Consider the following 12268-nt stretch of genomic DNA (forward strand, 5'->3'; position numbering starts at 1 on the left):
CCACGACTGGTCTATCGACTACACCGCACGAAGAGGCAAAAACAGACTTACCCCCATCGCGACATCCCCCAAAGGCTAACTTGCTAGCCCCGGTCTGCTAACTTGCTTGCCCCTGCTAACTGCTTGCTTGCTAACCCGGTCTGCTAACTGCTAGCTTGCCAGCCCCGGTCTGCTAACTGCTAGCTTGCCAGCCCCAGTCTGCTAACTGCTAGCTTGTTTAGCCCCGGCCTACTAACTGTTAGCTTGTTAGCATCGGCCTGCTAACTGTCTGAATCGCCGTGTCCCCAGTCAGACCAACCACTCACTGGACCCATATGTTCACTTGGCTATGCATGCCTCTCTCTAATATCAATATGCCTCGTCCATTACTGTCCTGGTTAGTGATTACTGTCTTATTTCACTGTAGAGCCTCTAGCCCTGCTCAATATGCCTTAACCAACCATGTTGTTCCACCTCCTACATATGCGATGACATTACCTGGTTTATACGTCTCTAGAGACTATAACTCTCTCATCATTACTCAATGCCTAGGTTTACCTTCAATATACTCACATCCTACCTTACCTTTGTCTGTACACTATGCCTTGAATCTATGCTATCGTGCACAGAAACCTGCTCCTTTTACTCTCTGTTCCGAACGTGCTAGACGGCCAGTTCGTATAGCATTTAGCCGTACCCTTATCCTACTTCTCCTTTGTTCCTCTGGTGATGTAGAGGTTAATCCAGGTCCTGCAGTGCAGTGCCTAGCTCCACTCCCACTCCCCAGGTGCTCTCATTTGTTGACTTCTGTAACCATAAAAGCCTTGGTTTCATGCATGTTAACATTAGAAGCCTACTCCCTAAGTTTGTTTTACTCACTGCTTTAGAATACTCTGCCAACCCGGATGTCTTAGCCGTGTCTGAATCCTGGCTTAGGAAAACACCAAAAACCTTAATCTCCATCGCTAACTATAACATTTTCCGCCAAGATAGAACTGCCAAAGGGGGCGGTGTTGCAATCTACTGCAAAGATAGCCTGCAGAGTTCTGTATTACTATCCAAGTCTGTACCCAAACAATTCGAGCTTCTACTTCTACAAATTCACCTTTCCAGAAACAAGTCTCTCACTGTTGCCGCTTGCTATAGACCTCCCTCTGCACCCCCAACTGTGCCCTCGATACCATATGTGAATTGATTCCCACCCATCTATCTTCTGAGCTCGTGCTACTAGGTGACCTAAACTGGGACATGCTTAACACCCCGGCCATCCTACAATCCAAGCTTGATTCCCTCAATCTCACACAAATGATCAATGAACCTACCAGGTACAACTCCAAATCCGTAAACACGGGCACCCTCAAAGATGTCATCCTAACTAACTCTCCCTCCAAATACACCTCTGCTGTTTTCAATCAAGATCTCAGCGATCACTGCATCATTGCCTGCATCCGTAATAGGTCTGCGACCAAAAGACCACCCCTCATAACTGTCAAACGTTCCCTAAAAAACTTCTGCGAGCAGGCCTTTCTAATCGACCTGGCTGGGGTATCCTGGAATGACATTGACCTCATCCCGTCAGTAGATGATGCCTGGCTATTCTTTAAAAGTCCTTTCCTCACCATCTTAAATAAGCATGCCCCGTTCAAAAAATGTATAACTAGGAATAGATATAGTCCTTGGTTCACTCCAGACCTGTCTGCCCTTGACCAGCACAAAAACATCCTGTGGCGTTTTGCATTAGCATCGAATAGCCCCCGTGATATGCATCTTTTCAGGGAAGTTAGTAACAAATATACACAGGCAGTTAGGAAAGCTAAGGCTAGCTTTTTCAAACAGAAATTTGCATCCTGTAGTACTAACTCAAAAAAGTTCTGGGACACTGTAAAGTCCATGGAGAATAAGAGCACCTCCTTCCAGCTGCCCACTGCTCTGAGGTTAGGAAACACTGTCACCACCGATAAATCCACTATAATTGAGAATTTCAATAAGCATTTCTCTACGGCTGGCCATGCTTTCCACCTGGCTACCCTACCCTGGTCAACAGCCCTGCACCCCCCACAGCACCTTACCCAAGCCTCCCCCATTTCTCCTTCACCCAAATCCAGATAGCTGATGTTCTGAAAGAGCTGCAAAATCTGGACCCCTACAAATCAGCCGGGCTAGATAATCTGGACCCTCTCTTTCTGAAATTATCTGCCGAAATTGTTGCAACCCCTATTACTAGCCTGTTCAACCTCTCTTTCGTATCGTCTGAGATTCCCAAAGATTGGAAAGCTGCCGCGGTCATCCCCCTCTTCAAAGGGGTTGACACTCTAGACCCAAACTGCTACAGACCTATATCTATCCTACCCTGTCTTTCTAAGGTCTTCAAAAACCAAATTAACAAACAGATTACTGACCATTTCGAATCCCACCGTACCTTCTCCGCTATGCAATCTGGTTTCAGAGCTGGTCATGGGTGCACCTCAGCCACGCTAAAGGTCCTAAACGACATCATAACCGCCATCGATAAGAGACATTACTGTGCAGCTGTCTTCATCGACCTGGCCAAGGCTTTCGACTCTGTCAATCACCACATTCTTATTGGCAGACTCGACAGCCTTGGTTTCTCAAACGATTGCCTCGCCTGATTTACCAAATACTTCCTTGATAGAGTTCATTGTGTCAAATCGGAGGGCCTATTGTCCGGACCTCAGGCCGTCTCTATGGGGGTGCCACAGGGTTCAATCCTCAGGCCGACTCTCTTCTCTGTATACATCAATGATGTTGCTCTTGCTGCTGGTGATTCTCTGATACACCTCTACGCAGACGACACCATTCTGTATACTTCTGGCCCCTCTTTGGACACTGTGTTAACTAACCTCCAGACAAGCTTCAATGCCATACAACTCTCCTTCCGTGACCTCCAACTTCTCTTAAACGCAAGTAAAACTAAATGCATGCAATTCAACCGATCACTTCACGCACCTGCTCGCCCATCCAGCATCACTACTCTGGACGGCTCTGACTTAGAATGCGTGGACAGCTACAAATACCTAGGTGTCTGGTTAGACTGTAAACTCTCCTTCCAGACTCACATTAAGCATCTCTAATCCAAAATTAAATCTAGAATTGGCTTCCTATATCGCAACAAAGCCTCCCTCACTAATGTTGCTAAACATACCCTATTCTCGTTGACAAACCCTTTGGCTACAGGTTATGTGTTGTGTTGTTCTGGGTCTTATTTATAATGCGTCTTCCCCCAACCCAATACCCCCAGTGTTACGGCTTTCTTCCGTCGAAGGAGAGGCGGACCAAAATGCAGCGTGGTTATTTCGATACATCTTTAGTGAAGATGATAAACACGAACAATACAGTACCGTGAAAACCTAAACAGCCCTATCTGGTGCTACCAAACACAGAGACAGGAACAATCACCCACGAAACACTCAAAGAATATGGCTGCCTAAATATGGTTCCCAATCAGAGACAACGATAAACACCTGCCTCTGATTGAGAACCACTCCAGGCAGCCATAGACTATACTAGACAAAACCACTAACCACAAACCCATGACCTACAAAATACCCCAAGACAAAACACACCACATAAATAACCCATGTCACACCCTGGCCTGACCAAAATAATAAAGAAAACACAAAATACTAAGACCAGGGCGTGACAGAACCCCCCCCCCCAAGGTGCGGACTCCCGGCCGCACACCTAAACCCATAGAGGAGGGTCCGGGTGGGCGTCTGTCCACGGTGGCGGCTCCGGCGCGGGACGTGGACCCCACTCCAACAAAGTCTCAGTCCGCCTGCATCGCGTCCTTAGATTGGCGACCCTCGCCGCCGACCTTGGCCTAGTAACCCTCACCAAGGGCCCCACTGGACTGAGGGGCAGCTCCAGACTGAGGGACAGCTCGGGACTGAGGTGGCTCGGGACTGAGGGGTAACTCGGGACTGAAGGGTAGCTCGGGACTGAGGGGAAGCTCGGGACTGAGAGGAAGCTCAGGACAGAGAGGAAGCTCAGGACTGAGAGGAAGCTCAGGACTGAGAGGAAGCTCAGGACTGAGAGGAAGCTCAGGCAGGTTGATGGCTCTGGCGGCTCCTTGCAGACTGGCGGCTCTGGCGGCTCCTTGCAGACTGGCAGCTCTGGCAGCTCCTTGCAGACTGGCAGCTCCTTGCAGACTGGCAGCTCCTTGCAGACTGGCAGCTCCCTGCAGACTGGCAGCTCCCTGCAGACTGGCAGCTCTGGCGGCTCCTTGCAGACTGGCAGCTTGGCTGCTCCTTGCAGACTGGCAGCTCTGGCTGCTCCTTGCAGACTGGCAGCTCTTGCAGACTGTCAGCTCTGACAGCGCTGGACAGGCGGGAGACTCCGGCAGCGCTGAACAGATGGGAGACTCTGGCAGCGCTGTAGAGGAGGAAGGCTCTGACAGTGCTGGACAGGCGAAGCGCACTGAAGGCCTGGTACGTGGTGCTGGCATTGGTGGTACTGGGCCGAGGACACGCACAGGAAGCCTGGTGCGGGGAGCTGCCATCGGAGGGCTGGTGCTTGGAGGTGGTACTGGATAGACCGGACTGTGCAGGCGCACTGGAGCTCATGAGCACAGAGCCTGCCCAACCATACCTGGTTGAATGCTCCCGGTCGACCTGCCAGTGCGGCGACGTGGAATAGCCCGCACTGGGCTATGCAGGCGAACCGGGGACACCGTGCGCAAGGCTGGTGCCATGTAAGCCGGCCCAAGGAGACTCACTGGAGACCAGATGCGTAAAGCCGGCTCCATGACACTTGGCTCGATGCTTACTCTAGCCCGGCCGATACGAGGAGCTGGTATGTACCGCACCGGGCTATGCACCCGCACTGGAGACACCATGCGCTCCACAGCATAACACGGTGCCTGCCCGGTCTCTCTAGCCCCCCGGTAAGCACAGGAAGTTGGCGCAGGTCTCCTACCTGGCTTCGCCATACTCCCTGTGTGCAATAAAATTGGGGGTGTGGCGCCATCCTCCTTGATATGTTCAAACACATCCCATCCAGTTCAATGGTGTCCTTACACATCAATCATCATGACAACTTCAAAGGAATGGATGCAATATATGCATAAATTAACACACACCCTAACACGTGACAACAGGAACAGGATGCACTTATATGGGCATAACCACGTGATAACTTCCCGCCAGGATGTTCTGCCTGGATGCCCATATTTGGGCATACACACGTCATCCGGACATAGGGTCATAAATCAAACATTTGACGCGTGCCGTCTACTGTATTGTCTCTCTCACCAAATAACATACAGTCACACAATGACAGTATGCCAGTGGGAGGCAGGACAGTAGCAGGTGACTATTATGATTTCCCATTGTAGCCAACTCAGTTGCAGCAATTCCATTACTAATTTTTTGGGTAACGGAATTACGGAATTTTAATCACTTACTAATTCATAAACAAAATTGATATTGCTAAATCACTATAACTATTTGGTGGTCGACGATTACTTGTTACTTCTGTCAACTTTCATTATCCTCCCTCCTCAAGAGGGAGAGACATTTTTAAATATCTTAAAGATACAGTATGTGGGATTTTGGTATCAGAATTACAAGGCACAAGGCAATGTAAACAATTTCTCCAAAACAAAATATAAGTTTGATATTAGTTGGCAGGGTCTTTACTTTAACATTATTGTGTTTTGATTTATTTCTTATACCTTTGAAGACTTTCCCTGGTAGCTTTTCTAACACCCCTTTTCCATCTGTTTATCCGGAAATCAAAGCCTTACCCATGAGCACAGCAGAAGAGAAGCTGGAGCATTTTCTCTCTCAGGCCCTGAGGACCCCTCTAGCCACCCCTCATCCTAGCCCCCCTAATCCCCCTTGCACCATGTCTTCCAACTTTCCCTGAGGCCAACCTGCCACCCTCCCTGGTTCTCATACATGCTGCATATTTCATAAGGAAGTGCTGGAGTAGGGAGGAAATGACCTCAGGATCACCAAACTATCTAAAGTCTAGACATCTTGACCGATAGGAACGTCTTCTACAAGTGTCTGACAAAAATAAACTTTGATCTGAGAAAGAAAAGCTTGGGCTTTCTGAAACATGACTCTTTTTATTATTATTTCCTTCTCCCATCCATTTCATGAGAAAGGGCTACAACAGTGGAACTGTTGACAGTAAGTATCTTTGTCTCGCTGCTGAAGCTTGATTTGGTGCACTGCCTTTTTCTTATTTTAGTTTTGTCCAACTCTGATCCTCAGTCCTTTTGACCAGGAGAATATCAAACTCTGTCTGGGCTGAGATGCATGGGGGAAGGAGGCACATTTGAATAGATTCAGACAGCATTAGGGGAAAGGGAGCACAGGCTACACTGAATCAGCTCAAAATAACCATCAGAAACAGTGTGAGAGTTGAGGCACCAGGTTAATGGATGTAATGACTCCCTGGGCCATAGGACCTTGGGCAGAGATTGAATCAAAATGACAATGTGTGGAATGACTACCCTCAGACATACTCTTTTCTGTGTCTGCTGTTGGTTTATCCTGACTCTCCCATGGAAATACCTGGGTTGGCTGATATACAGTATATTTAATGTATCATGAAGGTGAGGAGAATGTATATATCATCCTAAAGGGGTTGCAGTGAGAGGTAAAATGAGGGTGAGATGAAGACAGAAAATATGGGTGAGAAGAAAAGAGATGTGGCAGTACAAAATGAAAGGGAGAAAGATAAGGTAAGAAGAGAGAAAGTGAGAGAGGAGAGAAGAAAATGGAGAGACGCCAATAGAAAGAAGGGGGAAAAACTGGCACAATACCAGCGTTGCAGGGACGTTAAAGGAAAAACAAGTGTTTCCATGGCAACTCCTGCAATGAAAAACTTTGCCTGATTTTAACAGCGCCTTCATGACTCTACTCCTTTTATTAATTCCAGCCTCTTACCCTACAGCTTCATTAGGGCTCCTCAGGTTCTAGCGGCTACTTATTCAGGTCAATCCCTGGAGCACAGGACCCAAGGAGCAGCTAGTTCCAGCAAGACACGACCAGAATACCTGTCCAGTGAGGAGCGCATCGTAGGCGTGACTTAATTGGTGCCCTGTCATTGCTCTTGTACAATGAGGGCCCCAAAAACGGACTAATGTGTGCCATATGTTTTCCTCCTAGCCCCACTAATACAACAGGTCAAGCTCATGCATTTGCATGAGCTTGAAGACAGATTTGAATGTGATAGAAAAATAGCAAAGACTTGTGGAGTTGACGTTGTGTCATACAACACTTTACTTAAGTGTTTTCTAAAATACTTCAAAAACAACCAAGAATGGGACGTCAAAATTATAGAGATGCATTAAATCAGAGGGCTTAAGGGCAGGAGTGTTAGAGAGGGTGACATTGGGCTCTACTGTAAAAACAGAAGGAAAACGTTGGCCCCTGGAATTAGAAGGTCAAGATGAATCCCTATGCCAACCTGAGGGTGGGTGTTCTGTACTCTACCTGGGTTGTGCAAAGATACTCGCGTGGAGATGTTGATTTCCTGCAGATGCTCCAGTGTCTCAGTGTGGAACAGGCGAATAGAAGAGCCCTCACTAAAGGCCATCCAAACTCCTCCCCCAGCCCGCACCATATGGGCCACGGTCACCATGGGGTCTGGGTGTACCTCAAACCTCTGGAAGAGAGGGAAGGGGGGGAAGCTGTGAATAACATCACTATGGAAGCAGTGAATAACATCACCATGGAAACCATAGTAGAGATGGGACTTAAAATAGGCCTAGAGCTGGCAAGCAAATGCTTACACACAGAACATGTAGATACAAATCAATGACCAAACAGTATGGCCACCGGTTTACAAATATGTTTTAAATTAGATATACTGTAGATCTGAGTTTTTATGAATACAATTAATTTTACATGTAGAGATCCTAGTCTAAATGCAATAGAACAGATTTGTTTTGTCAAATCACGTAATGTTATCTGGGTTAGCTTTCTCTGCTATCAGATATAAGGGTTATGTGAGGAACTGCTTAGGTACGTGCTTCCAATCTGGAGAAAAAATATTATCCTAGCGAAATCTGGACATTTATAATACCGGTATATTGCATTCTGGCTATCAAAACAAATTACCATATAAAGTGTGACGATACTGTCTGTAATTGCTTATTTACCATTGCTCTGCACATCACAATTTTATGGACTTGTATGTAGACACCTTATCCATAATGAAGTTATAATATCACAGATATGACTTTATTAAACGTATGCATGCACATAAAAACTCACCCACACAGAAGCACATACACAAATGTGCACACTAAAGAAAGTACTGTGGATCAATGATATATAAGAACCCCTCTCTAGGCGTTGTATTTAATAGTGTTGTATAATAATGTGGCATAATCACCTTCCGGTGTAAAAACCATCCAGATTAAAAACAAAAAACTACGTTTTAAATCTCAAATATGTAACTTTTTGGGCGACCTGGCCAAATTCACATAGAATTGTGAGTTATAGATCTGTCATTCTCATTGGAAGCAAGTCTAACAAGCGGTAGATCTGTTCAATGTGCCCTATTTCTATGCTTCCCATTCTTAAGTTGTGTTTTTACGTCTTTTACTTTCCGTTCTGTGCACCAGCTTCAAACAGCTGAACATACTATATTTTTGGTTAATTAACAAATATTTCACAGTGGTTTAGATGGTACAATGATTCTCTGCGCTTGCTTGTTTTGTCACATTAACTGAAATTAGGCGAACTATTAGAATTTTAGCAACCAGGAAATGGCAGAGCGATTTCTGCATATTGCACCTTTAAGTGATAAATAGGATGAAAAATAAATGAAATTCACATGAGCACCACAATGCCTACTCCACTCTTGCTCTACCAAGGTTTTCCAGCACACAGCTTTGACCTACTACAGTAGCTATGTTGGTCTATTATACTTCAAACAATGTGTAGACAGGTTTCATAGGATTGAAACCTTCTCAAATAGCCTAATTCATACTCTTAGAGGAGGTGCTCCCACAATAACGTGGTTTGTACCGCATGCAAGGTAAATTATAGAATTTTTCACACCACTAATTCAGACTCTTCAGAGGGATAATGGATTTTACTGTGTCCTGCTAAAATGATGTGTGTGTATATATTAGCCCCACATCCTTAGGCTGTATGTATTTTTTTGATATAAGCCCATTGGAAATTGTAGCATCACAATCTTTATTGCAATAATAAATACAAACATAACTTGAAGCTACATATTCACTTGGCAGAGGTAATGAACTGTCCTTTGATCAGCACAGCAATTGATTAAACAGGACTGTAACGGTTTTCTTGAGTTGAAGGAGAGGCGGACCAAAATACAGCGTGGTTTCTATTCATGGTGCTTTAGTGAAGAAAACTATACATGAATAGACTAACAAAACGTGAGAAAACCTAAACAGCCCTATCTGGTGCAAACACAGAGACAGGAACAATCACCCACAAACACACAGTGAAACCCAGGCTACCTAAGTATGATTCTCAATCAGAGACAACTAATGACACCTGCCTCTGATTGAGAACCATACTAGGCCGAAACATAGAAATACCCAAATCATAGAAAAACAAACATAGACTGCCCACCCCAACTCACGCCCTGACCATACTAAATAATGACAAAACAAAGGAAATAAAGGTCAGAACGTGACAAGGACCATGTTTGCGTATTCTGAGCTTATGTCAATATTACACAGATACGCTAACGGTTACAGAAATCAGGAATTCAGACAGGATTTATCTATCTGAGTAACACACCACCACCTTTTGTTATGTTGGGCATCTACTGACCAAAAAAATAAGGTTATTATGAAAATAAAACATTTTCTCAATGACGTATTGTATCCAGGCAATGTCAGAAAGGCCCTACAAATTGTCAAAGACCCAAGTCATAGATTGTTTTCGCTGCTGCCGCACAGCAAGTGGTACTGATGCATCAAGACTTGAACCAACAAGACCCTGAACAGCTTCTACCCCAATGCCATAAGACTGCTAAGTAGTTAACCAAATAGCATTTCACTGTCAGTCACAATTATTGTTTACAAAGCAAGTGACAAATAAAATGTGATTTGATTTATATTGCTAAAATAAAAGTTAAAAGAAATACAGGGAGGCACCACATTACTAAGAGACAAAACAGCTCACTCAATCAAGCCTGATGGTCTTGTAAGTATAAAAGCAAAGCATGCTTTCATTTAACAAAAAAAAGCTTGAAAAGGTAGTGGAATGTGATAACGTCTTAGTGTGGTATGTGAAGAATCCAATAATTTACCTTGTATTCTGTAAAAACCACATTATTGTGGGAGCACCTCCTCTAAGAGTATGAATTGGGCTGTTTGAGACGGTTTGAATCCTAAGCAACCTGCCTACACATTGTTTGAAGTACTTGATTAGAAAAGACCAATAGAACATCTGAATGTAGCCCTCTTTAAATCTTTCCACAAAACCCAAGTAGGCCAGATGACGGGAGATTACCAACCCTGCTTTCTCAGAAGGCCATAGTGTGTCTCTCTTGAGCTTGTAATTAACTGCACCAATGATTCACAGACTGGGGCATCTTTTCTACTGTGTCAGTACACAACATCCTCCCACCCTCCAACTTCTCAAGACCACAGGAAAAGAGAAGGCTTTTCAGGCACAAACAAGTGGCGCAGCGGTCTAAGGCACTGCATCTCAGTGCAAGATGCGTCACTACAGTCCCTGGTTTGAATCCAGGCTGTATCACATCTGGCCGTGATTGGGATTCCTATAGGGTGGTGCACAATTGGCTCATCGTCGTCTGGGGTAGGCTGTCATTGTAAATAAGAATTTGTTCTTAACTGACTTGCCTAGTTAAATAAAAACATTTTTAAATGAATGAGTTGCTGAGGAAGAGCAATGCGTCTCATCATGGCTAGGCATGCTACCCCCGAGGTCTGCACCATGACAGGGGCTGGCTCTGGCATCATCTCCCATTTCCTCTTGGTTTATGAGTCAGGGGCTAAGAGATTAGTCAGAAAGAGAGCAAGACAGAGAGAGTATGAGTGTGAGAGAGAGAGAGGTTGTCCAGACTCAGATTGTTGTTAACACTCTTGGTTTGACCACCAGATAACAGAAAGAGAAAGAAAACAGTAACCAGCTGAACATAACATTTAGCCAGCAGCATTCCACCCTGCATACCACTGCTGGCTTGCTTCTGAAGCTAAGCAGGGTTGGTCCTGGTCAGTCCCTGGATCGGAGACCAGATGCTGCTGGAAGTGGTGTTTGAGGGCCAGTAGGAGGCACTCTTTCCTCTGGTCTAAAAAATATCCCAATGCCCCAGGCCAGTGATTGGGGACACTGCCCTGTGTAGGGTGCTGTCTTTCGGATGGGACGTTAAACGGGTGTCCTGACGCTCTGTGGTCATTAAAAATCCCATGGCACTTATTGTAAGAGTAGGGGTGTTAACCCTGGTGTCCTGGCTAAATTCCCAATCTGGCCATCAAACCATCACGGTCACCTAATAATCCCCAGTTTACAATTGGCTCATTCATCCCCTGTAACTATTCCCCAGGTCGTTGCTGCAAATGAGAATGTGTTCTCAGTCAACTTACCTGGTAAAATAACAGAAAAATAAATAAAATAAAATAATAATAACAGTATGCCAGTGGAAGGCAGGACAGTAGCAGGTGACTATTATGATTTCCCATTGTAGCCAATTCAGTTGCAATAATTCCATTACTGATTTTTTCTGGTAACGGAATTATGAGTTTTAATCACTTTCTAATTCATAAACAAAATTGATATTAGTAAATCACTATAACTAATTGGTAGGTCGACGATTACTTGTTACTTCTGTCAACTTTCAGTATCCTCCCTCCTCATGAGGATAGACATTTTTAAATATCTTAAAGATACATTATTTGGGATTTTGGTATCAGAATTAAATGGCAATGTAAACAATTTCTTCAAAACAAAATATAAGTGTTGATATTAGTTGGCAGTGGTCTTTACTTTAACATTAATGTGTTTTGATGTATTTCTGATTCCTTTTAAGACTTGTCCTGGTAGCTGTTTTCTAACACCCCTTTTCCATCTGTTTATCCGGAAATCAAAGCCTTTACGTATGACTAATTAAAGATGGAAAATGATTGAAACATCTATCTATGCCTTCCCAAAAATATAGACTCTTAGCTTTCATTTGACATCCAATTTGACATGCTCCTATGAACTTCACATGTTGGTACTCATTGGTCCTGTTTAGATGGAAATTCCTTTAGAAACTGTGCACACCTTGGAGAGGTGTGTGGCCACTTGGAGACACCAGTCAG

The 12268-nt window shown here is 44.7% G+C and overlaps 1 protein-coding gene across 3 annotated transcripts in view; it reads right to left on the reverse strand.

Moving 5' to 3' along the window:
* Positions 1–12268, reverse strand: part of LOC139414306 (rho guanine nucleotide exchange factor 10-like protein) — a 161709-nt gene that overhangs the window by 20281 nt on the left and 129160 nt on the right. For 2 of the 3 annotated variants that reach the window (XM_071162224.1, XM_071162223.1), the window contains exon 24: positions 7446–7617. The exons of the other annotated variant lie outside the window; for it this stretch is intronic. In XM_071162224.1, coding sequence (XP_071018325.1) covers positions 7446–7617 — 172 coding nt within the window. The remainder of the gene's footprint in view (positions 1–7445; positions 7618–12268) is intronic. 3 annotated transcript variants of the gene reach the window in all.

The sequence above is a fragment of the Oncorhynchus clarkii genome, chromosome 7 (genome assembly GCF_045791955.1).
Source record: "Oncorhynchus clarkii lewisi isolate Uvic-CL-2024 chromosome 7, UVic_Ocla_1.0, whole genome shotgun sequence".
In the NCBI taxonomy this organism is placed as follows: Eukaryota; Metazoa; Chordata; class Actinopteri; order Salmoniformes; family Salmonidae; genus Oncorhynchus; species Oncorhynchus clarkii.